General features: G+C 40.2%; 5 protein-coding genes and 2 long non-coding RNA genes across 11 annotated transcripts in view; 1 reads left to right on the top strand and 6 right to left on the bottom strand.

The window, feature by feature from the left end:
* Window positions 1-1,241, bottom strand: part of LOC134191743 (rho GTPase-activating protein gacK-like) — a 3,843-nt gene extending 2,602 nt beyond the window's left edge. The window contains exons 1-2 of one of the 3 annotated variants that reach the window (XM_062660358.1): window positions 981-1,241; window positions 595-906 (exon numbers count right to left, since the gene is read on the bottom strand). In XM_062660358.1, coding sequence (XP_062516342.1) covers window positions 595-906; window positions 981-1,073 — 405 coding nt within the window. In that variant the 5' untranslated portion in view covers window positions 1,074-1,241. The remainder of the gene's footprint in view (window positions 1-594; window positions 907-980) is intronic. The other 2 variants (XM_062660356.1, XM_062660359.1) reach the window with 2 other exon arrangements.
* Window positions 1,242-1,596: 355 nt separating this feature from the next.
* LOC134192140 (mucin-19-like) lies at window positions 1,597-4,414 on the bottom strand. Its single transcript, XM_062660833.1, has 4 exons — window positions 4,161-4,414; window positions 3,734-4,093; window positions 3,311-3,676; window positions 1,597-3,250 (listed from the first exon to the last, which is right to left on the bottom strand). The coding sequence occupies exons 1-4, from the start codon at window positions 4,371-4,373 to the stop codon at window positions 2,189-2,191; spliced, it is 2,001 nt and encodes a 666-aa protein (XP_062516817.1). The 5' UTR covers window positions 4,374-4,414; the 3' UTR covers window positions 1,597-2,188.
* Window positions 4,415-7,330: 2,916 nt separating this feature from the next.
* Window positions 7,331-8,418, bottom strand: LOC134192648 (uncharacterized). Its single transcript, XR_009971960.1, has 3 exons — window positions 8,308-8,418; window positions 7,470-8,246; window positions 7,331-7,402 (listed from the first exon to the last, which is right to left on the bottom strand). It is a non-coding gene; the product is annotated as an uncharacterized LOC134192648 (long non-coding RNA).
* A 2,133-nt stretch (window positions 8,419-10,551) lies between these two features.
* Window positions 10,552-13,690, bottom strand: LOC134192055 (basic salivary proline-rich protein 2-like). 2 transcript variants are annotated; one of them, XM_062660731.1, is made up of 7 exons: window positions 13,243-13,690; window positions 13,094-13,171; window positions 12,105-12,197; window positions 11,855-11,947; window positions 11,245-11,350; window positions 11,151-11,185; window positions 10,552-11,083 (listed from the first exon to the last, which is right to left on the bottom strand). In XM_062660731.1, the coding sequence occupies exons 1-7, from the start codon at window positions 13,306-13,308 to the stop codon at window positions 10,754-10,756; spliced, it is 801 nt and encodes a 266-aa protein (XP_062516715.1). In that variant the 5' UTR covers window positions 13,309-13,690; the 3' UTR covers window positions 10,552-10,753. The 2 variants fall into 2 exon arrangements, with proteins under 2 accessions (XP_062516715.1, XP_062516713.1); XM_062660729.1 differs by having other exon boundaries at window positions 11,151-11,188; window positions 13,243-13,689.
* Window positions 13,691-13,941: 251 nt separating this feature from the next.
* Window positions 13,942-15,330, bottom strand: LOC134192231 (integumentary mucin C.1-like). Its single transcript, XM_062660948.1, has 3 exons — window positions 15,133-15,330; window positions 14,752-15,015; window positions 13,942-14,683 (listed from the first exon to the last, which is right to left on the bottom strand). Exons 1-3 carry the CDS (start codon window positions 15,196-15,198, stop codon window positions 14,072-14,074), a joined length of 942 nt encoding a protein of 313 aa, XP_062516932.1. The 5' UTR covers window positions 15,199-15,330; the 3' UTR covers window positions 13,942-14,071.
* A 516-nt stretch (window positions 15,331-15,846) lies between these two features.
* LOC134192232 (uncharacterized) lies at window positions 15,847-16,645 on the bottom strand. The gene is made up of 2 exons (XM_062660949.1): window positions 16,324-16,645; window positions 15,847-16,263 (listed from the first exon to the last, which is right to left on the bottom strand). Exons 1-2 carry the CDS (start codon window positions 16,393-16,395, stop codon window positions 15,847-15,849), a joined length of 489 nt encoding a protein of 162 aa, XP_062516933.1. The 5' UTR covers window positions 16,396-16,645.
* Window positions 16,646-17,309: 664 nt separating this feature from the next.
* LOC134192347 (uncharacterized) lies at window positions 17,310-18,956 on the top strand. Of its 2 annotated transcripts, XR_009971935.1 has the most exons (5): window positions 17,310-17,395; window positions 17,470-17,544; window positions 18,301-18,359; window positions 18,556-18,677; window positions 18,745-18,956. It is a non-coding gene; the product is annotated as an uncharacterized LOC134192347 (long non-coding RNA). The 2 variants fall into 2 exon arrangements; XR_009971934.1 differs by having other exon boundaries at window positions 18,301-18,677.
* The last annotated feature ends 7,584 nt before the right edge of the window (window positions 18,957-26,540 follow it).

Below are 26,540 nucleotides of genomic sequence, written 5' to 3'. Positions count from 1 at the left end.
AAATGAAATAATGTTTTGGGAAACAAATGTATTAGGGCGCGTCTCCACTAGGGCTTAAACATGTTTACAACCTGTTTAAGTCTAAACATGTTTAAGAATAATCGCGTCTCCACTAGCGTTAAACCTGTTTAACTGTAAACCTAAACAGCTTTTGCTAAACATGATTCAGAGGTAAAGTGGTTTAGGTTTAACGGTCACATGATAGAAACGCTCGTTCCACGACGATGGATGTTAGTTCTTTCGTGCTGTTCTTTCTCTTTCTTTGGAGACTATTGGAAGAAGACAGAACTAGCTAGGCAATGTCAGAGAGTGCGTAGACTGATGCAGAGGGTCAGGAGAGAACTATTTCGGCGAAGACAGAGACTCGTGTCTTGATGGTTTTCAGACGACCAGAAGACGATCTCCGACTGTCTGGTGCACAAGAAACGAATTTGCGCGGTACAACAAAGTCCCGAATAGTTTTTTTAATAGCCCAGAATAAATGAACAAGTGGAGACACTGTCTGCTAAACATGTTTAGAGCCTAAACGTGTTTAACGTTAAACATGTTTAAAGAGCAACAAGTAGAGACACAGCCCTAGAGTAATGAAGCTACCTGTTGCTCATTTCTCTGTTTACATGCATAGTGACGTTTGTGTTTCCTTTTGAGCTTTTTTCTGTCCGGGCATTCTCCTTTGCCTTCTCGTTCATACTTACAAATATCATTCAGATACTTTTCTAGCTCTTGGCTGACTTCCTGTTTTTTGTTATCCTCAGCTTGGCAGACCAAATCGCCGTCACATGAACAGGAAGTACTTTCTGGGTCACAGAGCTCATTCTCTTGTGGGGCTGGAATGCAATAGCTACGTTGAACATCCTTACATGTCACCGTCTTGCAACATCCATTGCAGCTGGTAGTAGCAGAGCACTACAGATAGATGCAGTTTTGGTTAAAGACGAGTAAAATAATAATAATAGTAATAATCGCATGTATCCAAATACCTGCCTTGGGATCTCATCACACTCTTTAGATTTTTTTGTTTGGACCTCAGTGAACAGTGCCAACAGCAGCAGTAGAAGAGCAAGTCGTCTCATGGTACAAGAACAATGTGTCTCAATAGCAGGCTGCAATTTACACTATACACTTTCCCTGGTATCACACAAACTTAACACCTACTTGTCTGTTCCACATGATATGAGGTGTCTGAGAGATTACTGTCATACTACCAAGAACGTGAGTAACTATCAAACTGATTTTGCCTACCAATCTTATTTGTGTGTGAGCTATTGTTGTCAGTATGAAAAAACATTGTTTACAAATGTGTGGTGTAGTGTTCTATTACGGCATACTTGCTTTTTGCATAAGTACTAGTGCTATGATGACTAGAATTTTAGTTTTGTGTGGTAATGTGGCATACCACGTCAGTTATTGTCAGTTATTGTATTTGCATACGCATATGTCAGACAATATGCGGCTGACTGTGGTTGTATCTATGAATTAAGGCTTCTTGTCAACACAATGGGGTCTTGATGTGTAAAATGTTTGGTTTGTGGTAACTGCTTGTCAAATGGAACGGTGGATGAGTTCTGAGTTTGAAAGCTCTGTGTAGAACACCGATTCAAAGTAGTTGGCAACATCATAGTGAATTGCTGAGAACATGCTTTGTGGACGTGCAAGTGGCCAAAATTGGCTGCATGTGGGGTGTGGAGTGTTTGGTTATCTTGTGTAGTAACTACAAAACACTATCAAACTAGTTTTTGCAAAAGCAGTAAATGACAGGTCACATTTTGGATTGTTTATAAATTTCAGGGATATCAGGTAGGTTGCTCCAGAAATGTTGGAGGTTGTGAGAAGCAAAGTTGGTTTAGCACACGTTTTACTTATTTTAGTTGTGCCTAATCTGAAATGGCCTTTTACTTATTGTTTACTTTACATCTACGTTATGACTTGATATCTTGATTCTCAGAGTTACTGTGATGCTAGGATGTAAATGCTGCACCATACTAAGTATCATGGATGCAAAATTTCAAATTTTTGCATTCATGCGTAGTCTGTGTAGACGAGCAATACTAAACTGAGTGACTTATATAACAAATGTTGAAGCATAGTGAAGTTTATGATAAATGTATCTGCTTAAGGTTTTGCACTTTTTCTGTGTTAGTTATAGACTGTCTGTTAATTGTGGAATGACTTCAGTTCTGTTAGTAAGCTAAGATGGAAGTGTAGGTGTTACTGTGTCATCATCTGTGGGAGATGGAGTTTCATTCCCAGGAAATATAATTATTATTGTTTGACTTGTCATCATTCCACTGCCAGTAAATGGTGGTTCAAGAGTTGGTAGTTCTGAAGTTTCTGAGATTTCAGTTGCTGTTGGAGTATTCGTTGTTGATTTCTGGGTCTCTGTTGATGTGACCTGTCTTGATGTGGTAGGAGCGGCCGATGTTACTGTTTGTCCTGGAATCTCTGGTGGCTCCCTGGAAGTTGGTCTGCTTACTGTTGCCTTTGGTGTTTCTGTTGTTGCCATTGGTGTCTCTGTTGTTGCCATTGGTGTCTCTGTTGTTGTCATTGGTGTCTCTGTTGTTGCTTTTGGTGTTTCTGTTGTTGCCATTGGTGTCTCTGTTGTTGCCATTGGTGTCTCTGTTGTTGCCTTTGGTGTTTCTGTTGTTGCCATTGGTGTCTCTGTTGTTGTCTTTGGTGTTTCCGTTGTTGCCATGGGTGTCTCTGTTGTTGCCTTTGGTGTCTCTGTTGTTGCCTTTGGTGTCTCTGTTGTTGCCTTGGGAGTTTCTGTTGTTGTTCTGGGGGTCGTTGTTGTTGCTTTTATGGTCTCTGTTGTTACTTGAAGAGTTTGTGCTGTTGGAGTGATTGTCGATGGATTTGTGGTAACTGTTGGAGTTGCTGGTGACGTTGGTGGTGTAGCTTGAAAAGGTGGTGTAATTATAGTGACTTGTTGGCACCGAGGAGCATCTTGATAATGTGCAGGAGATCCATTTCTGCACAGTACTGATGAGTACTTACATTTTTCAGGACTTTCAAAGTTATTGCAAAGACAGTTAGCGTAGTCTTTCTCTGGCTTGTATGGATCGATGGTGGAACGGAACTGAACACAGGATAGTGTGTTTGCACATTGACACAGGAACGTGCCCTTTGGATCACATCGTTCATTTTCACCAGGTGCAGATAGACAAAAAGAAACGCTGTCTGGTGCAAACTGGTTTTTTGGACAAGCGAGTTCCACACAGCACTGTCCTGTTCGACAACCTGTACTGCCACACTAGCAATCAACACAGTTGTCAGTAGACAATAGTGAAAGTTTATACTGACATGGCTTTACCAAGTTTAATCTTGAAATTGGTCTTAGCCGGCAAAATGATCCCGGGCTCTCTATCTCATTCTTCTCCATATTCTCTTTGTATCTATCACACTTGTATGAGGTTTCTGGGTATCTGCAGAGACAGCGGAAGTACTTTTCTCTGTAGTAAGTGGCTTTTGTGTTGTCAGATTGACGGCATGTAAGATTCTGTCCACAAGGACAAGTTAGCGATGTTCCCATGAAACCAGGATCACAAGAATCTTTTTCTTGTGGTACTTTACTACAAACAGACAGGGTATCTATCTTTGGCTTTCTCTCGATAATACCACATGAAATCCGCAAACAGCACTGTTGTACATCACAACTGCTGGTACCACACTGTCCAGGCTACAAAAATTACTTTTAAACGAGAGTTTTGTACAACTAAACAAGATGTTAACTTACCATTAGATTAGCTGCTGTCATGCAGACTGATTCCAGATTGTTTCCTTTTTTGTCCATTTCTTTTTTGTATTTATCACACTTTTTAGTGTTGTCTGGATATCTGCAAAGACAACTGTAAAACTTGTCTCTGTATTTCCCATATGTGTCATGACGTTTAGATTTAGAGTTGCTGCAACTTAAATTCTGTCCGCAGGGACAGGTCAATGGAGATCCTTTCAATCCAACATCACAGGGATCTCCAACTTGTGGTATTGAGCTGCATATACTTACTACATCTACTTTTGACTTTTTAACTTCATCACATTTAATCTGAAGACAACATTGATCATCACCACAATTGTTGTAACCACATGGTCCAATCTAAACAGAACACAGAAGATTGTGCTGATTGCTAAAGAGATCGAGTGGTGAACTGAAGTTATCATACAAGTAGGTTTGAGTCAACTGTTCGTTGACAAACTGATCCTGGATCATCTTTGTATCTTTCCATGTCATTCTTGTACTTGTCACAATTTTCTGCATCATCTGGATATCTGCAGAGACAGCTGTAATATTTTTGCCTGTGGTATCCATATTTGGTGCTTTTGGAATGACTACATGTGAAATTCTGTCTGCAGGGACATGCTAATAGTGTTCCCATTGAGCCTAGATCACATGGCTGGTTTTCTTGTGGTACTGCAGCACAGACAGTTAGTAACCCAACTTTTGGCCTTTTCTCAATGCTACTGCATGTGATGTGCAGGCAGCACTGTTCTTTACTGCATTCCTGGCACATTTCCTGTAACAAGCTGTTTGAATAAAGTACTAAAAGCTATTATGCAACAATACTTGCTTTACCGGTTGATTAGTTGGTCTACATACTGATCCTGGAGTGTTTCCTTGTTTCTCCATGTTTTTCTTATATTTGTTGCATCTCTCACGGTTGTTCGGATATCTACAAAGACATCCGTAGTATTTTTTCCTGTACGTTTCATACGTATTACTTCCAGAGTGAGTGCATGTGAGATTTAGTCCACAAGGACAAGCCAGTGAAGTTCCTTCTGATGCAGCATCACATGGGTCTCCATTTTGTGGTATTACACTACAAACTGTCAAAGTTTCCACTTTGGGTTTCTTTTCGATACTATTACATGAGATCTGCAGACAGCATTGGTCATCACTACAAAGCTGAGAGTTACATTGTCCTGCCTGGAAAAATTGATACATTTTGGCAGCAATCAGTGAAATATACTTGTGTGAATATACCTGTTGTGGTAAGGTTGCTGCTCGTATGCAAACTGATCCTGGTTTGTCCTGGTACCTGTTCATATCTCTTTTATACTTATCACATCTCTCGGCATCGTTTGGATATCTACAGAGACATTTATAGTACTTTTCTCTGTGGTATCCATACCTGGTGTTTTCAGAGTGACTGCATGTAAGGTTCTGACCACAAAGACAAGCTAATGATATGCCTGTAGAACCAAGGTCACATGGCTGTCTTTCTTGAGGTATGGAGCTGCAAACAGACACCGTGTCCACGGCTGATTTTTTCTCAATACTGGTGCATGCGATCTGTAGACAGCACTGGTCTTCTCCACAAGCATTGATCCCACACTGTCCAGACTAGGTAATACAGATCTAGTTGTTTGTGAATCTATTTACTATGCAGTGTACAAACTCACCGTTTGTGCTAGGGCTGGCACACAAATTGGTCCAGGATTATTGTTTTGTTTTTCCATGTCTTTCATGTATTTCTCACATCTCTTGGAATCATCTGAATACCTGCATAGACATCTGTAGTATTTTTCTCTGTAGTATGCATATCGAGTTCTCCCAGAATTGCTGCAAGTGAGGTTTTGTCCACAGGGACATGTCAGTGCTGTTCTTTCTGACTCAGGATCACAGGAGTCTCCGTTCTGCGGTATTGAACTGCAGACACTGATTGTATCAACGTTTGACTTCTTTTCAATTTGACCACATGCAATGCTCAAACAACATTCTCCTTCATCACAACTTTTACGTTCACACTGTAATATGAAAAATTGTGAGCAAAAATTAAGTTTACCTTTATTCATACGAAATACCGAATCTATCTTTGGCTGCGACTGTGGCTTGCAAACTGATCCTGCGTGTTTTTCATGTTTTTCCATGTCGTGTTTGTAACGGTTACATCTGTCTTCTTTTTCTGGGTATTTGCACAAGCATTTGTAATACTTTTGTCTGTAGTAGCTAAGTCTAGTGCTCTTCAAATGGCTGCAAGTCAGATTCAGTTCACATGGGCAAGTCAACAGTGTTCCTGCCGAGCCAAGATCACAAGGCTCTCCTTCTTTTGGTATTGCAGCGCAAACAGACAGTGTGTCCACCTTTGGTTTCTTATCTAAGCTGCTGCATGTAATATGTAAGCAGCACTGATCTGCATTACAAATATTGTCGCCACACTGACCACACTGCAACGGTCATAATCATAGGTAGTCTGATGATGACAATGTCAATCATGTGGACTTACTACAGCTGATGTTGCTATCGCTGCCTCACAGACTGGTCCTGGATTGGTTCTCCGTTTCTCAATTTCTTTCTTGTATTTATCACATTTCTTGGAGTCGTGTGGATATCTGCAAAGACATGCGTAGTACTTCTGTCTGTAGTATGCATACCTTGTGCTTTCTGTTTTACTGCATGTAAGATTTTGTCCACAAGAACACTCTAGTCCAGTGTTATCTGAGCCACTATCACATGGATCGCCATTCAGTGGAATTGCACTGCACTCACTTAAAGTGTTCACTTTTGGTTTCTTTTCAATGCTATTGCAGTCTATTGTCAGGCAGCAATAATTATCACTGCAACTCTTGAAGCCACACTGTTCAGAGAATACAACCAACAGTTATAGTCTTACTTGTGATGGTATAGTTTGTGATACCTGGCGTTGTGTGAATGTTGTCAATCTACATACTGGTCCTGGTTTGTCTCTGTGTTCGTTCATATCATTCTTGTACTTTTCACATTTCTCGGAGTCTTTCCCATAGTTGCAGAGACATTTGTAGTACTTTTCTTTGTGATATCCATATCTAGTGCTTTCATCTTTGATGCATGTGAGGTTTTGAGCACACGGACAAGACAGTGCAGCTCCGGTTGCGCCATGATCACACGGGTCTCCATCCTGTGGTATCGCACTGCAAACGTTGATTGTGTCTACTTTAGTTTTCTTCTCGATGAGGTTACACGATATGCTCAGACAGCACTCTTCGTCACCACAAGCAGAGTTGTCACACTGTCAATACAAGAAATTCAAAGTTTTTTTTATTATCGACAGGGAAATAGTACCATCTTCTGTTGTTGCCGTTTAGAGTCCAGTCCACAAACTGCTTCTGCATTGCTTGCATGTTTTTCCACGTTCTCTTTGTAGCGGTTGCATCTATCTGATTTGTCTGGATACCTACACAAGCACTTGTAGTATCTCTCACGGTAGTAGCTCAGTCTCGTGTTTTCAGCTTGGCTACAAGTCAGGTTTTGTCCGCAAGAACAAGTTAATGATGTTCCTGCTGAGCCAGAATCGCATGGTTCTCCTTTCTGGGGTACTGAACTGCAGACCGATAGTGTGTCGACTTTTGGTTTTTCCTCGATTTTGTTACATGAGATCTGCAAACAGCACTGGTTTGAGCTACAGCTGCTACCACCACACTGTTGGAACTGGCAATACAAACGATCAATGTGTGTTAGCTAGCTTGAAGTTTAATTAGAACTAATGGTTATATACCATCGGTTCCGTTGAGAGTCTGCAAACCCATCCCGGGTTGTTTCCATATTTCTCCATGTCTCTTTTGTATTTTTCACACTTTTTTGAATCATCGGGGTGTCGGCAGAGACACCGATAAAATTTCTCTCTGATTTCAGCATATTTTGTGCTACCAGAGCTGCTGCAAGTGTAATTCTGTGCACACCGACATGCCAACGTGGTTCCTGTTGATCGGGAATCACAATAGTCTCCATTGCGTGGTATTGCACTGCAGACACTGATGGTGTCAACTTTAGGTTTCTGTTCAATGCGTTTGCATGCGATCTGCAAGCAGCATTGATTATCACTGCAGGCACTGCAGTGTGTAGACTAGAAGACAACAAACTATATGTACAAGAGGACTTAGGGAAAAAGTAAATTTGTAAACTAAACCAGTACCAGTGATGTTGCATGTGTGTCAGACCTGCAGACCGAGCCCGGGTTGCTTTGGTACCGTTCCATGTCTTTCTTATATTTGTCACACTTTTTGGTGTCGTCTGAGTGTTTGCAGAGACATTTGTAGTACTTCTCTCTGTATTGTCCGTATTTAGTGCCTTCAGAGTGACTACAAGTGAGGTTTTGTCCGCAAGGACATGTGAATGCTACCTCGTTTGATCCAAGATGGCATGGATGATCAATTTGTGGAATCAAACTACAGACTGTCAACACGTCAACCTTTGGCTTTTTTTCAATACTGTTACATGAAATCTGGAGGCAGCATTCATTAGGTCCGCATTGGTTCTCGTCATTACACTGCAGCTGCAACGGGATCATGCATTCTTGAAATGCAATTGCATTACATTTTGATAATACAATTTACCTGCTGTTTCTGTAGCATCTTCACGCCAGAGCTTAAGACATCACCAGACACCGTTTTACAAACGTATTCATGATGTTTGAGAACGCCCTTATGATGAGGCTTTTTTGGACAGTCGTGTCTATGGTGTGAATAAGAGTCATATTTGCATATGTCTTCTAGATATTTCTTAAGCTCGCTATTGGGTTTTGTATGTTTGTGATCATGTTGTGTATGGCAAGTCAAATTTCCCACACATGCACAGGAAAATTCCTCGTCCGGATCGCAGAATCCATTTCTTATTGGTGCTGTAATACAGTAGGAACCGGAATCTCGTCCGCACGTCACCTCTTGACAACATTCGTCAGGAGTGCAGTCTGAATCCGTCTGACACTGCGGAAAAGCAATCAGTCAACAACAAAATGTTGTGTTTTGTAGCTTAATTTTACCAGACTCGGAATCTGACATTGCTTGTGTGCGGGAGGACCGATAGCAAGACCAAGTAAAAGGACGCAAAAGACGATGGTGAGCTTCATGTCATTGACAGCTGTGAGACTGGATTGGCAAGAGGATGATTTTAAGCAGTCAATGACAAGGAGCCACTGATCACGACGTCATCCGCTTAGGTGTCGTCACCTGACTGATCTGTAGTCTAGCTCATAGCAAGCTGGCGCACAGGTGTTGGATAGTTTTATCGCGTCGATACTAACCGACTGTGCTTGTTACCGCCACTTGTAGTAAGAAAGTCCAGAATGGTAAAAGGCAGTGGACATTTTTGTACATTACTAGTGCTGTGTAGATCAATGTCTGCTATTGATGCCTTTTGTGTGGGGTCAATACTGATGAATGCCAGGGATTTAGTTTGAGCACGCAGCAATTGTTCTATTGCGTAGACTTACTTCATTCAGAATGAAAGTATCTGTTTAGATTTGCAGTTTATAAGTCAATGTGACTTTCAATTTAATCTACAGCGATCTAATATACCACACAACAGTTACCGATGTGATGTCCGTACAATAGGCTAACTGACGCGGTCACAATCACTTCAATTACACAGAAGTTATGGATCAGAGTTTGGTGTATTGCATTACAGTGACCACTGGTGTTGGAGGATTGATATGATGGGTGACTGTGACTGTGCTTGACACAGCACATCACTATGACGCCTGCTCTTTATTGCTAACCTGTACTAAGATGTTGGTGTTCCAATTGTCGTTACACTGTTGGTGTAGTCTTTGTCTTAATTGTTTGTATACATCATGGTTGACACATTTGTCAACACCGTGTCTGTCTGTCTGCTTAACACAAGAGGTTTGTGCTGCACAGACAGAGAATTAAGGTTATCACTTGGACTAAAATTTTCACATTGAGCAGGTGTTGATAAACAGAAGGCAAAAAACTATCTCACCTAGATGAGGTATGTATGATTCTTTTTCAGTAAGTGACATACACTTGGAGTGGTGTAAATTTATAGGCTCTTTCCTGCTTGTATCTCATTATGATGGTTGTCTCTATATGTGTGACACATGAAAGACCATTTATACATGGGCACAAGAATAGATCCCCGGGATCACATATCTTGCTGTTACCCTCTTCAGGTCTAGGGAGACAGAAAGCAACACGATCTGGTGTCAACTGATTGTTTGAATCTTTGGACAAGACAATAATTTGCAGACAGCACTGTCCAGTTCCACAGCCTTGGTTACTGTTGCACTGTCAATGAAAAGGTGCTATAATTTTTATTACATACTCTTACATACTCAATTCAATGTTGGTGTTGGTTTTGACGTGCAGACTAGCCATCAATTATTTGCTTTGTTTCTTTCTTGTATGTCTCACATTTCTTCTGGCTATCGGGCAGTACTTGCATCATCTATAGTATCTTTGTTTGACAGTCCTATATGCCGAGAGTGACATGGATTACCATGTTGGGAATTTTACTGCAGACAGAGACCTTAGCCATCTTAGAACTCTTTCCAAGACTGGCACATGCAATACGGAGACAGCATTTACTATTTCTGCAGTCGACATTGCTGCTGCATGGTGATGCATGGTGATGGTTGTAGCACCTGCATTTAATAAATAGTGGTATACCCAAAAACCCAGATCTTCTCGATTGAATGAAAGTTTTGGAAAGAAACTATATTATCAAGTTTTCTGCACGTACAGCTTAACTAGTAAAACTCTACTTTGTCTACAAAGCAGAATTTATGAACAGGCTGGGCTACTTGCATAAGCAATGTTTGTGGTGCACAGTGAACTCAAGTATTTAAATATTATGCACATTTTAATTCGTGGTGTGCAGGCAGGCAACAAATGTTGACTGACCTTACTTTTTCTAGTTACTTGAAGACAAAACACAACTGTGTTGCAGTTACCACAAAACAAAAGCACACATGCAGCTTGCAGCGTATCCCACAAATTTTTTCCACCAGTTGTTGTTTGAGTTCAAATCGATTGGTGTCATTGATCACTCAGGTGTTAGGCTTGTGGCCACTTCAGTGACAACCTCAGTAGCCTGGAATTCAGCTGGAGTGGTTGCAGTTGCTTCTTTTGTGGCCACTTCAATGATGACCTCAGTCGTCTCCATTTCAATGATGACCTCAGTCGTCTCCATTTCAGCTGCAGTGGTTGGCTCTTGAACTTCAACTTCTGTTGGGCATTCTTCAGTCTCTTCTTCTTCTGCAGGTCTTAGTTTAGGCCCAGGTTTAGGCCCAGGTTTAGGCCCAGGTTTATGTCCTGGTTTTGACTTTGATTTAGATTTTGGTTTATGTCCTGGTTTACGGTTTGAAGGAAGCTTCTATTGATTAGAAAATGCACTGTCAGTTTAAGCTTTATCTAAAGGCATGATAGTATATATTTAACACCTTAGGTGGTTCTTCATCATCGTGATCTTTGTCTTCTACTAAGAGAAATCTATTGATTAGTCTTGGATTATTTTAAATGGGGCTTTATTCTTACCTGATCCAGATCCCGATCCAGATCCAGATCCCGATTCAGATCCAGCTTCAGATTCAGATTCAGCTTTGGTCTTTGTTTTCTTTGATTTTACACATGCTGGACTTTTCTATTTTGTAGAAAAAAAAATCAATGTTGTATTGATTTGTAGCTGCAATCAGTTTGAAACGTTGCAAGACACACTGACTATACATGTTTGCAAGACTTTGCGCGTTTTTCCTTGATTCTACAAGAATCATGTACTGTAGTGACGATGTGAATTAAACATAATTCTGTTACCTGGTCTGTTACCTGGTTGGTGGTGTGGCCTATGTGGATGTTCTTTATCATGTATAGATAGATGTTATAATTATGGTGATATGTGTTGTTTTCATTTTGGTTTGTTACTGTTAAGATTATTTTGGTCTTTGACTAATCATACAAGGCTGACTGGTCACTCATGCAATGATCAGACAGTGTGGAATGATAACTAAAATGAGGATCTTAGAAAGTGCACACATGGTCAGCTTTTCGATATTGGCTGTAGACATCTCTGATTGGATCGAGAGTTCGTACATTCACATATCACGAGTAAATGCTGATCTGTTGTCTGAATTAAATAAAGAGTACTTACTTTATCATCAGCAGCTGTATCATTTTTAGGAGTATGTGGTTGTTTAGATTTCAGTGGAGGTGGATCCTTTGGTTTGTCTTTATGTCCTTTGTCCTATGAAAGATCATGTAACTAGTCAAAACACAGACTAGATATCTAGATATGTCACATGCAGTGATTGTAGTCACTGCCATAAACAATAAGACAAATGAAGAAAGTCAAAGTCAATGTTCTTTTGTATGTCTATTCAATTTGGTATATCTATACTTACTTTATCATCAGCAACTGTATCATTTTCTGAAGTAGGTGGTCCTTTAGATTTCAGTGGAGGTGGACGCTTTGGTTTGTCTTTGTGTCCTTTGTCCTATAATAAAAGATCATGTAACTAGTCTAAAGACACTGACTAGATATCTAGACATGTCATATGCAGTGATTGTAGCATTGCCATAAACAATAAGACAAATGAAGAACACGACAGTATGGGTTCTTTCTTGAACTGCAGCCGATAATGCTACTGTGGGAATGAGTTTTCACCGAATCAATGAGAAGAAAAGAAATAGATGTGATGTAGTGGTAGTACTGGTAAAGTGGCTACACCTAGGAACCATCAAACTGTATATACGTGTGACAGAAGGATTGAAGGTTCTAAATTTGTCTTTTGTGAGCAGTCAATTTATTATTACGTTTGTATAGCAAGTGACATGATTGACTAGGTATCACCAAATCACCGTTTGGAGGAGACCAACAATTAAGCAAGCGCTTGAATGCTAAATCGCAAAAATCGCAAAACAATTAAGCGCCACTCTAAAGAGAGTGTAGATTTTGTGGAGTTTGTTGAACACACAGACCTCACAGACAACATGAGCTACTGCCACATCATTGGGCATTCAGATCTCGGGTCTAGATATGTCTGGTAACGTCTGGGTGTTACGCCGATAATACTCTTGCGTGGCCATGCATGCAGTCTACATGATTGGTAATATACCGCTAAACTGAGTACAAGTGATTAGGATTGGCTTAGAACTACAGATTTTTAAATTTATTGTGTGTTTGGGGCACAGATGACTTCCAGCATGACGGTGGATTAGCTAGTATAGCATTTCTATTAACATTACTGGGTCACTAGCATTGCCAGTGGTCTAGGATATTACTTCAAAATTCCTTTGCGGTATTTGTACACAAGGACGTTGACAATTACAAGCTACACCCATGAACACACTCTAGGGGTAGACACACGTGTGTTATATCTTATACACTCACTGGATCGTCAGTATCCAGCTGGGCTGTATCATCTTCATCAGTCACTGGTGGTCGTGGACGCTTATGCTTGCCTTTACCCTATAATGAAAAGATCATGTAACTAAATGATTGACACAGACTGGATAGATCGCAGTGTCACGTTGTCTTACAGGCGGTGGTGCCACCGTCATTGCAATCACTGCCATAATGAGCAAGATGAACAAAGTCGACCTCATGGTTGTTCACTCGAACTGCGGCTTAATGCTACACTACAACAAGGCACTTTCACTGAGTAAATGAGAAGAAGAGAAAGAGGTGCGATGTAGTATGTGGTACAATGGTATACGCCACACCCAGGAACCATCCGTTGTGACACAGGGACTGACGGTTCTTTGTCTTTCATGAGAAGCCAACCTATCATCACGTCTGTAACAAGTGAAGTGATTGTGTGGACTGAGTGTTCAGTCTGTTCATCCGTTTTCTTGTTAGCGATTAAGGTGCACGTGGAATGTCAAGTGTAGACTTGTGCTCATTGGTGTGATCATTTAGCACCAACACTGTTTCCTCTAGTGATAAGTCATCTTAGATTCTAGAGACAAGGACGTATAGTACGTAGAGGTGTGTGTGTGTGTGTGTGTGTGTGTGTGTGTGTGTGTGTGTGTGTGTGTGTGTGTGTGTGTGTGTGTGTGTGTGTGTGTGTGTGTGTGTGTGTGTGTGTGTGTGTGTGTGTGTGTGTGTGTGTGTGTGTGTGTGTGTGTGTGAATGTAGGATGGATGTTACAGTAGCAGTTCTGTAACAAAGTATTGCTTTGCCAACAAACATGCGTGATGCTATACCGTCACAGGGCTGTGCACAATTCACTACGTGAGACGTTTGTTTCGATTGATCATTCTGACAGACGCAGGTTAGTAATATTTTGGCATATAGATAAGCAAAATTTCGACTGTTTTACTATTTTGTCTGCTCAACTAGGAAATATCTGAGCGGCAAAGTCCACAGTCACTCGATTACAACCATTGACTCGGTAGTTTCACTTGGTATCATTTCACCACTTTCACTTTTCCACTCTGTTGTGTCTGTTGACTTAACTCTGGGCCTTTGTGTCTGTTCGGTAGTCGACATCGGTGACGTTACCGACGTTGACGTTGGAATCGAACTTGTTGTCATTGTTGAAGGCGTCGTTGTCACCACTTCGGGTGTTTCCATCGATTTCACAGCTGATGTAGGGTTCAGAGCCTCTACAGATGCCAGAGGTGATGTAGATGTTGAGGTAGAGCTCTGAGTCTCTGTAGTTGTCCGAAAAACGGTTGTAGGTACTGATGTAGGATTCGGATCTCTAGCAGTTGTTGGTCGACAGTAGCCATGAGTATGTGTTTTAGGAGACGTTAGCTTTCCTTTTTTCGATTTATGCGGTTGTGGCTTTGGTTTCATCGGTTTAGGCGGTTGTCTAGCTGCTTTACGGTCCAGTTGACATTCTAGGCCTTCAGCACATGAGCATTCGTCTACACGACAGCTCTCATTTTCGCCTGGTGCTTTATTGCACGTGTGTATCTTAGGACCCTTTTTCGTACAGCAATAATCGGGATCGCAGTCAGAGTCTTGTTGGCATCTCTACAGTAGACAAACAGCCAACACATTAGAGTGATTGTTACAGGTAGGAAAACTGTATACTCTAATACATTTTTTTTCATATTCTTAACTGGACCGTGTATCGGTGGAGTCATCGTTGAATTTGCATTAGGCTCTTTGCACACCGTCTTTTTGTCTTTCTTGCCTTTCGTCTTGTACATACCGCATTCTAACCCCGAAGGACACGAACACTCGTCTTGGCTGCATGTCTCGCCTTCACTCGGTGATCGTTTGCATTGAAAGCGGTACCGTCCCATCATGACGCAGCATTCGTTTTCCTGGCAGTCTGACGTAGACTCACAGCCATTTTTTGGCTACCAAATAACACAGTGACAAATTTAATACCTTGAGTTGTGTGGCATCGCGGAGCTAGTAGTCTGAACGATACAGAAAGCGGCTTGGCTTTATTTCTATCTGTAATGTTGAGTTACCTTTTTCTTGTGTTTAGGCATGGCCGCACATATTAGCAGAATTGAGAATAGAGAAATGATTCTCATGACGACGGATCTCGATCAGTGCACGAGCTCTGGGCACTGAATGTAGGAATGACCGATAACGGAGATGTCGTTGCACAGAACGAGTTAGACGCACCTTCTCTATCACCTACATAGTGAAACTATGGCTGGTTTGTTAACACGGTCGAGGCAACGTTGACAGGTTGTAGCAGCTAGGAATCGTTGTCGTTAGAGATGTGTGTCTACAGGGAACTGCATGGTGAGAAGCTCGTAATTAGCAGGATGCTTTTGCACGCAGCAACACGATGGATCTATTTATTGCGACAGTACACAAGCAAATGCATGTTAACCTGGGTGTCTCTTCTCTAGATTAATGTTACCGTCGAGGTCGACTCTCGGTTACTGTAGAATGGTTCTAGGGTTAGGGCCCGACGCATGGCGTCTCACTTGACTGTGAAGTGAAATTCTTAGGGCGTTTGATGCCAGACCAGAACTTGCAGTAGATAAATACAAATATTTATTTTTATTTGCCGTTTTTCGTGCAGTTGCAGTCGACGTGCTGTGTCGTACGAATAGTATGCAGGTGCTAAGACCTAGATGATGACGTGCTTGATCGATCATGATCATGTCTACCATACTAGCTGCTTGTTAGCACAATCAAATGACAAGTCAATTGTGAGTGCATGCACATCAAGCACTCATGCACCGTCCTTTGTCTCGTCGCTCAGGCTGACGACCTTGTTTCGGACGTTTTGCAGGACGGTCCTTCTTACGGGTTTTTTCAGGACGATCACGGTCACTCTTTTCTTTCTTTGGACGTCGAGTAGGACGGTCACGACCTTTTGGTTTTTTAGGACGCGGTTCGCGATCTTCCTCGCGACCGCCTGCAGGACGATCACGATCTTCGCCGGAACGAGTATTGTTTGATGTGTTGGTTTGGCACGTCAGGTTGCCTAGACATGGACATCTGCTAATCGATACGCCGTCGTCGTCGGGTATGGCACAGCTTTGACGTTCTCGTCTCAACCTTTTGCATTTGCCTGTTGTGCTGTTGATCGTCTTGAAAAGACAGCATTGATCTTCTCGGCAGTCCGTCTCGTTGTTACACTGAAAGCCACACACAACATATCAACAGAGACAATAGGAGAGAAGAACTTGACTACTTACTCGAACGGCTCTCACAGAGGTAAACGACACGACGAGAACGAGTGACACACAAACAAAGAAAACGCTGTTCATTCCCTGCTTGAACTACAGAGCTCGTTTATTTAGATCATGACAATGACGCTGTAGCTTTTGTTGTCTAATTTGTAATCTAGTCTAGATTGAGATGAGAAGTAGCACTGCATGTAAAGAAGCAAGACAACAACATGCGCTGTGAAGATCAGCTGTGCAAAACACCACTTACCATAGCAGACTGACAAGACGTATTGCAATCTTGTCATTATCCAGCGGTTTCATTTGAATTGTTTGTTATGTAGTGCACAAATTGGAGTCTGCTTCGTTTAGCCCCGCCCTTAATTGTCGTTCGAGCGTACAGTACACGTTCAGACGTCACTCACGTGATGCATTCGTTTGTGACCGTGTACGTGTACAGAGCGGAAGTTGATGTTTCGAGAATAGCTGTACTTATTTATTTTCGCATCAAACTAACTCACTTAATTCACTGTAGGGAGTCCATGGAAATTATTGTAGTTAGTACATTTTACCATAAAGAAAATGTGTAACTGAAGAAACTACAGGTTAGAGTCAAACCTTTAATTAAGACTGGCAGAGTTTATTCATTGCTGTAGATGTATTCTAACAAAGAAATCGAGACGGCACTGTGATGACATAGTTGGTCAACGAAGAACACGTAAAAGAAGAAATTTTGCGGGTTCTAGGAAATATTGTACGGTTTCAACATTTAGGCAGAACAAATTTGTGTGATTTCAGTAATAGTATTTAATTATGCAGTAGTTGGTAAACTACTGCTGACAAACTTCAATCTGTACACTAGGACAACATCTCATTACGTAGAGCCTCGAACTTCCAGACCAGAGAGCTGGCGAAGAGTTAGAGTCGAGGCAAATTTTTTTGGGTCCACTTCACACACACATCCAGGATACATAACCTGGATAAGTTTAACTTGCACGTGCACAGTAGACCATTCTCACGTGCACAAATGGCTAGAAATGTGAGGTGTTATGCTGCCAGATCGTGGGAATTGCGCTTTCTCTGCGATCAGTTACCACACTGAGTAAGCGACAGTGGCTAGTGAAAGGAGAGCCCCAATATGGGGAATGTTGGTTGCTACAAACCGTTTTTTTGCAGAAATCGACTTTCTCGAGAAACAATTGACTCCAGAAAAAGCTTTTCGCGATGCAACTATCATACAAGACGGCAGAGGTTTGTACATTTTGCTAGTTAATTGATATTAGTTAATTAACTAATTATTAATTTATTAGAATACAGTATTTAGTAACATTAAAGCACAATTTATGTATTTATGGTAGTATTTTTGAACCTTAAATGTGATTTAATAAATAGTAATTTATAATTTATAAGTATATATATATATATGTATATATATATATATATATATTAGAGAGAGAAATAATATTATATTTTATAACAAACTACTAACAGACAAAACCGGCAAATCCCAAGCAATTACATCAGCATCTAACATTAATCTACTTTGTATCATGTGAGCATTAAATTTTCACAAATTAACAGACAGTTGTTGCATTACATTATATATATGGATAATGTGTGTTAGATACCCACGTAGGTGGGTTTACATAAATATATGTATTTCTAAATATACATAATATATATATATATATATATATATATATATATATATATATATATATATATATATATATATATACTAGCAACTATTGCAGAAGAAGCCGTTTTTAATTAATCATGTACTCTGCTGTTACTGCAATTAATTTGTTTGCATAAGAAATGTATGGCAAACAGGTAGGATCACAGGAAGCTGTTGATCTGTGCCATGGACAGTCTGTTGCCACAGAACACAGTTTTTCATTAGCCTAAAATAGAAGCAATCCATGATCCATTTTAACATAAAACAGGAATAACTTGTTCTGAACACTCATTCTGAAAACTCTAACTACAATCTGTTCCTCTCTATAGATCAAGGAATATGAACAATCCAGGACATTTGTTGTTGTGAATTCAGTTAATATGTAGTGGTGAGCTAATATTTAGTGGTGAAAGTTTTGATTGATGTCTACAGTCAATGTTATTAATTAAATTTATATAGTAAATGTCGATTGATTATTGCAGTTAATATTTATTGATTTAATACATTTCATATTTCTTTGATTAATTAACACAGTCAATATTGTAAATAGAGTCAACGTAACTTCTTTATTCTGGTTGTTGCAGATTCTAGATGAGTAACCTGGATAACTTCCATTGTTGCATCTGCCAGAAGACGAATTACATGTGTGGTTTAGGCATAATTCACCTATGTTTCGATTAATTAACATTTTCTGGATGTCGATAAGGTACTTGCATGCAATGTCTCAGTTGTATGTACTGCACTTGTAAGTCAAAGAAGGTTTGAATTTTTAGTTCATCTTTCGAGATTCTCCACAGAGTTACACAGAAAGTGCCTTTCTTCAGGGAGCTGCCGTGACCAGTTTTCTGAAGAAATGAGTGCAACTAAGTTTGTATAGCTGCATTGCATTTTGACTCATAGTGCTTTTAGCTATTGTATTTTGTACATTTGATAGATTATTTGCAGGATCTTTTGGGAGACCAGCCATGCTGAAAGAGATTTCTGAATAAATTTGTAACATGATGGTGTATCTATTTATATCTATAATGCTCACTTGAACGATCTGCCATTCATTGTGTCCCTGGCTGTTAGATTGGGAGTTGCTCTCAGATAGGGTTCCATATATGAGGGCTAGCTGTTACAGTAATTCTGGTTTCAAAACTTGATAAATACCAAAGGGCGGTGTTTCTTTACTATGATGAGATGGAGCAGTTGATGATGCGTATTCACAGTATCTTATACCATGCTCAAATTGACCACAAATAGAACTACGTATATACAAGCACAAAACATTATCATGTTACTTTGAGTCTTTCTTCAACATCTAGAGCGTACACTGTTATATCCAACTGGTAATGACTCTAACTGGTTAAGATTGAGTTATGCGTATACAGCATTGTAAACTGGTAAACAAACGTCATAAATCTGGTAAGAAATGTCACAGCAGTCACTAGATTTTGCTAGAGAGTACTTTGACATGTCATCCCCCGATCCAACTTCCAATATTCTTCACACATCCTATACACACAATGCAAAATATTAAGCATCTCATTCTTCAGGTAAATTTTTGAATCTCTTTCTACGCATTGTAGTGTTCTGTCTAAGTGGCTAGATGATTTTAGTTAGCATTTCATGTCCCATTTAATTATGAGATTGTACATTACATGAACTAGTTACTTGTAATCACATGTACCACACATCCTTGCTAAGTGCCTATAGCTAAAGCATGCTTCTTTTAAAGTGTGCCTACACTATCTTGTTTAGACAGTGTAGATATTAACCAATATGCATGAGAATTTGTTCCTGTCCAGAATACCACAAATTATATTAGCTCACCACTACTCATGTTAACTGAATTCACAACTACAAATGTCGATTAGTAATACTCTGCCACCTAACTGCAGTAAAGTAATAAAAATACTTTGAGTTGAGCAAGTTTGTTCCTTAATTTAATGTCCATACTCCTGTCTAAGTGGTGTCCTCCCACAGGTTATTCAAGAAGACAAGTGGTTCAACAAGGTCTGTCACATTCCTGACACTTTGAATCTTGAACTCTTGACTTGAGCAAGATACAGCAATTTCAACAAATTCTGTCAGACAAGCCAGCCTCTGCTGTGGCATTTGGTGACGTGACTACAGTAGCTACCAAATGCCTAGACTGGCATGTGACAGATGGTTGGTTACCTGATACACTGCTTGAAGGTATGGCATCGCTTCTCAATTGCTCATCACAAGATTGTCTTTGCCTTGTGCTATCCAAAGTTTGCTAATGCACGTTGAACACATCCATAGCATTAGCTCTGAACAACAGAAAGAAGATTAGACTTATATTCCTGATTGTCAACGTACAAATTGATGCCTTAACTGGATCTTCTGTTGCATCAAATACATTGATGAGTGGGAATCACTGGACAGTGGTTGCTTTAGATTCGAATTCAAAAGCTTCCTTCTATGGTGACCCATTGGGATACCCAGTTCCTACCAACTTGTTGGTAGAACTAATACAAACACTGGACTATGTAAGCACTGCCTTAGGTGAAAGAGTGGATATTCACGATTTGATTCCTATGCATAGGCCGACATTTGAAAAGATGGAAAACACGCATGATCAAGGCATTGCAAAAATTTCCCAATACAAACATGTTCTTCTCTTTGTGGGGTTATTGCCTTTGTTTTTGTGGCAGTTGCAGCATTTTCTCCAGAGAATCTGTGGGCACACATCTGTTCACCACAGCTGTCCTTCTATGTGACAAAGCAAAACTCAAACTTTACCTTCAACCAGGGTTCTCCCCAGGATTTCAGGAAAGTGTAGCGCTAGCCCTTCCCTAAGACCATGCCCATCCAATAACGTCACGATAAAGTCCCAATTGCAATACTGATCTATTATCAATATATTAGACTTGCTGCTGAAAATCGTCTATACTAGTTGTTGTTTACAGGCTGTCAGCTATCAGTAACCCATTAGTTGGAAGAGTACGAATTTAGCATGGACAGCTGTTGAAGTCAAGATATTGCTTTGACTTGCAACCATGAATTGACAAACCTGTTAACTAGTCTACTAAGTAGCAGTGCAAGCTTGCTAGATACACAATGTGACACAATTGAATGCATAAACACAATGACATACTATTTATTCGTAATCATTGCTTCAAACAGTGACTGAGTATATACCCTAAGGTTGCTGCTACGTTAGAGTAATAAGCAAAATTGTGTTCAATCTTACAAGCTGTCCACTACATAATGAAATTATGCTGACTCTGTTACAATATTGTAATGCATCTGTTCCTCTTGGAAGCCCACTCCAGACATGCAGCGTTAAAGTCAAAGTCTTCTAAACAGGGACCTTCAATAGAGATAAACAGCAGCTGCACTGTGATTTTGTTGCTCAGACGGGGTTTCTCAGACGTGTCTTTATTCTATTCAGTTCAGAAAAGCCCTCTCACAGTCAGCAGTGGAAGCAGGGATTAGCTGGGCAATGGCTGCAAGATTACAAATGTTTGGAAACACTAAGGAAAGGTTCTCTTTCTTCACAATTGTAGCCATCACGTCTTGTTCTGTATAGCAAAGAATTTGCACTTTGAAGTGGCACAGCCGTTAGAATCTGACTGGAACTATTTTTGCAAAGTGGTCAATCAGCGGTCCTATTCAGTATTGGCTTTCTTCAAGCCGCCTACTTAGTAAGCAGGTTCTAAACATGCAAATTACATCATTAAGATTACGTTTCCTTCACATGCACTTGCTATCCCGTATTTGGAGCATATCTAGACAATCTCAAATCACTGATCTCTGAGAGTGAAGTAGAAATTCAAGCGTAGCGCAACGCTACGCTCAAACGCCCTGGGGAGAACCCTGCTTCAACCAAGCCCTTATACTCACTACCTGACGAATACCTTAGCAGTATGACTGCTTTCTGATCAAATTAAAATTTCAAATATCCTAGATAAGTCCATATTAGCTGATGAAAACTTGCAGTCTCAGCAAATCCAAAGCCACCATCTCAAGCAACCTGAACGCCAGAAGCTTTGCTTAAGTCTGAGTAAAACTTTCAAGACCAAAGTTTCAGGAGAAAATGTAACTCTTCAGCAGCTTTACCATGCAAAGCAACTACTGATTGGCCCTCCTGCTACATGCCTGACAAAGCAAACAAAGTTGGTAGAAAAATTTCACTCTCACTAAGGCCGTTTCAGCTGGCAAGAGGAATCCTTTCTTTTCTAATGTAACCTGGTGCACTTCTAATGAGAGTCATTCACAGAGTACAGAAGCTGACAATATCAATGAAACCTCCATGTCTGTAGTAGAACAACAGTCAGTTTATGTGAAGAGATGCACTTTAAGCACAAACACACCAACAATTTCAAACTACCAGTGAAGCTAATCTAGAGCACCCACTTGATACCAAACAAGAATGCAAATCTGATTCAGGCCTCCCTACCAGTATTATACCCTTGCTCCCTCAGCGGTACAACTATTTTGTTGACTCATATTGTCAGTATGAATTGCAAAGTTTCCTAGGAGCTGAAACAAGCAACTTTACTCTAGAAGCATGGACAAGTGCCAATTGTGACACTGCAGCTGTCCAGTGGATTACACATTTTGAAGAGGTTTCAAAAACCACCTATCGAATCACTACAGGTTTCAAAGCAAAAGGATGGCGACTCCTTTTTAAAACTGTTCATCATTGTCATCATTACAGGAAACAAAAAACTCAGTCACAAATGTCCACAGAAAGGAAGTGCAAACTAAAGAAAACCACCATACATTGTTCCACACAAGACAAAAAGTCAATGTGTCCTACACTTTAATAGTTAGGGTATACCCACCTGAGGCATCTAGAATCTCAGACCACCCTGAATATCTTGCCTTAACAATCACATACCACCCAATCCACAGTGGCCATGCGCTCAGCTTTAGGTCAGTCACAGAAGCTGTGAAAAAAGCAAAAATGAATACTTGACCCAACTCCAACTGAAAACTAATCCACGAGTAGTTGAGAGCGCTCTTGCAGACAGAGCCATAACCCCAAATGTATGAGACATTCAACGCCTCTTTAGAAAATGGCGATCAGACAACATTGGACCAGAAGATGGAGGGGCTGTGTTTGAGCAACTGCTCGAGGAAGTACAACGATACAACAAGGAACATGAAAAAGAGGGTGGACGAGTATTTCTTCAACCTTATGAAGCAGCAGCTGCAATGAACATCGATGAACCTAAACCAAAAACCAGAAAGACTGATGCCATGCCCTTCCTTTTAGCACTAGTCACTCCTCTCATGGCCAGAGTCCATGAAATGGTCACACAAAGTGCAAAGCCAGTCTTTTGTGACTCAACAGCCAGTCTTGATAACTTGAACACAGCTGTGTTCATACTTAGCTGCGGCACATCAGTAGGAGCTCTACCACTTGCTGCAGTTATGACATCCAGTGAAGATGCTGTTACCTTGTCAGCAGGGTTTACAGCACTGTGCCACATACTGCCCAAGTGTGCATTTTTTTGGAAGAGGCCCAAATCTTGGACCACTAGCATTACTGACAGATGAACGTGCAAGCGAACTGATTGCTCTAAAGAGTACATGGCCTCAAGCGGAATTGCACCTACATGTCTTTCATTCTTTACAAACTATATGAAGATGGCTTGGAGCTCAAATTCTGGTATCTGTGGTACAGACAGAATTACCTGTATGGCACTAACAAAACAACTTGTTTATGCCCCAAGTGAGCAAGCATTGACTGAAATTAAACGTGAAGTAGACAAAAGCCCTTTTCAGACATTCAAAAAGAGACTAGGTGATTACTGGCAACAAAGGAAAAAATGGGCTGTGTGTTTCCGAAAGAACTTTCCCACACGAGGCAACTATACTAACCATTATTCAGAGGCTAGCATACGCATCAGAAAAGACATCCTTTTCCAAAGGAATAAAGCTTGAAATGTGGTAAAAATGTTCAATCTTCTCACACAGACTCGCGAACTGTATTACCAGCGACGTTTAATATCTGTTGCCACAAACAGATTAGATCATTTTGTCTCTACAAGATTTACTGTGACAGGAGTAAAAGCATACACCATTCCATCTGACGACATTGTCGCATCAGATAACCCAGACGTTTACACTGTTGTGAGTCAGTCAGATAAGAATACAATGTGGTAGTAGACTTACAACTGGGTGAGTGCACCTGTCCCATCGAAATGCAAAGTCAACCTTGCAAACACCAATTTGCAGCAGCAATGAAGTATCGCAAAAGCAGTGTCAAAACTATCCCAACTTATTCACCTCAAGGCCGTCAGCTTTTTGCAGCAGTGGCATTAGCACTGCCAACCCATTTCCTTTTACAGTAGTGTCCACCAAAAAGCTGAAGAAGAACATCTAAAGTCTCTTCCATCAGTATGAACCGGTCTGATGAAGATGTCAAACGTTCCTTTGAAAAAATTGCTCCTTGTTCCTGTGAAACAACTGAAGTGGCAACTGCAGCTGACAACAACATTGATTTTAGCAATACATTTCCAAGAAATCAAGCACAACCAATTAACAGAGGAAGCTATGAAAAGTCAAGGGACGTCATTGAAAGAGTACTACAGGTCACTAAAGATATCAAGGACAGACTGCATGAAAGTCATGTCACAGACAGCTTCATGGCTGCAGTAGAAAAGGTTTTGTTCCAATTATTGAAAACTACAAGGCAAAGGAATCCACTCACCTGGTACACAGTAGCGACTGCTTTCTGCTCTACACATGTTTGGTAAAGAGGTGGGAGTCAGAAAACAAAAGAAAAAGATTCAAGTACAACTTATTGCTGTAGCTAGACGACACTTCAAGTCCTTTTCTACCCGTCCAGCATCAGCAGGACGTCCAAGTTTGTTCATGAAAGCCAAAACTACAACCAAATATCCCCATACGAATCCACCAGAGAGCAAGGAGAAACCACAATCTGACAATAAGTTTGAAAACAAATACCCCTAATGCCATCTAAACTGTACAAGGATACAAGATTTCTTGAGTTGAGAAAACTGTTTATGTTAATATTCCTTGATATAAAGAGAGAAACAGATTGTAATTAGTGTTCAGAATGAGTGTTCAGAACAAGTCATTCCAGTTTTATGTCCAGCAAACTGTGCACCCACTAGGGAAATAGACATCTCCATTGTGTGTGTTTTAATTTTATTGTTAAAATGGATCATGGATTGATTCTATGTATTGTAAGCTAATGAAAAACTGTGTTCTGTGGCAACAGACTGTCCGATCAACAACTTCCTGTAATCCTGCCTGTTTGCCATACATTTCTTATGCAAACAAATTAATTTCAGTAACAGCAGAGTACATGATTAATAAACAGGTTCTTCTGCAATAGTTACTAGTATATACAGTAGTGGACAAAAGTATTTGCCGAGTAGTTTTTGTTGTTGATTTTTCATCATATTCTGGACTACAGAATGGAAATAAGTGCTGATATGAGCATAAATTGATAAGTTAGTTTGTTTTCAAAGGTTGTAATATTGTTTGCATTGAATATGCTTTGATAAGTTGTAATGTAAACTTAATTAATCTGTTTTAACTAGGTTGTAACAACAATCTTAATTAAATTGCAACAACCAACTGATTTAGACTCAATTCTGTACCAATTACTCTTGATTTTCCTATTGCATGACAAACATTGACCAAGAAGTCGCTTTATTAATATTTTGTGCTTCCACCCAAACACAAACATCCTGAAAACCCCTGAAATTTCTTGCCTGGCAAATACTTTGTCCACTACTGTATATCCACACATAAATTATAAATTACTATTTATTAAATCACATCTAAGGTTCAAAAATACTACCATAAATACATAAATTGTGCTTTAATGTTACTAAATACTGTATTCTAATAAATTAATAATTAGTTAATTAACTAATATCAATTAACTAGCAAAATGTACAAACCTCTGCCGTCTTGTATAATAGTTGCATCACGAAAAGCTTTTCTGGAGTCAAATGTTTCTCGAGAAAGTCGATTTCTGCAAAGAAAACGGTTTGTCGCAACCAACATTCCCCATATCGGGGCTCTCCTTTCAGTAGCCACTGCTGTTTACTGAGTGTGGTAACTGCTCGCAGAGAAAGCGCAATTCCCACGATCTGTCAGCATAACAACACATTTCGAACTACTAAATCATGCATGATCCAACATGCGTGCACGTGAGAATGGTCTACCGTGCACGTTTTTTAAGTTAAACTTATCCGGGATGTGTGTGTGAAGTGGACCCAAAAAATTTGCGAGTCGAGCGCTCTGTGGTCTGGAAGTTCGAGGCTACGTACTGACTCTTTTTATATATACGGCTTTGTACTGACTGTCATTCCTCTCTAGACACATTCTTTTTCAAAGTGTCAATGATTTCCAGCCTTCCTAAAGCCATTCATTACAACTTTAGATGTAGAACTATTACATAATCATTTCTGACTGTAGACTCGGGATCCAGGATGTTTCAGTTGCTTTGTGAAGTAGTGTAATACAAAAGTCGGTCCATGTTGAACCGCGTATCTTTCAATGTTTGCCCGCTGCTTGTCTTTCTGTACGAGTGATACGTCTTCGGCAACTAGTGAACACGTGGTCCCCA

The sequence above is a fragment of the Corticium candelabrum genome, chromosome 16 (assembly GCF_963422355.1).
Source record: "Corticium candelabrum chromosome 16, ooCorCand1.1, whole genome shotgun sequence".
NCBI classification, from domain to species: domain Eukaryota; kingdom Metazoa; phylum Porifera; class Homoscleromorpha; order Homosclerophorida; family Plakinidae; genus Corticium; species Corticium candelabrum.
This window is presented reverse-complemented; position numbering and strand designations above follow the sequence as displayed.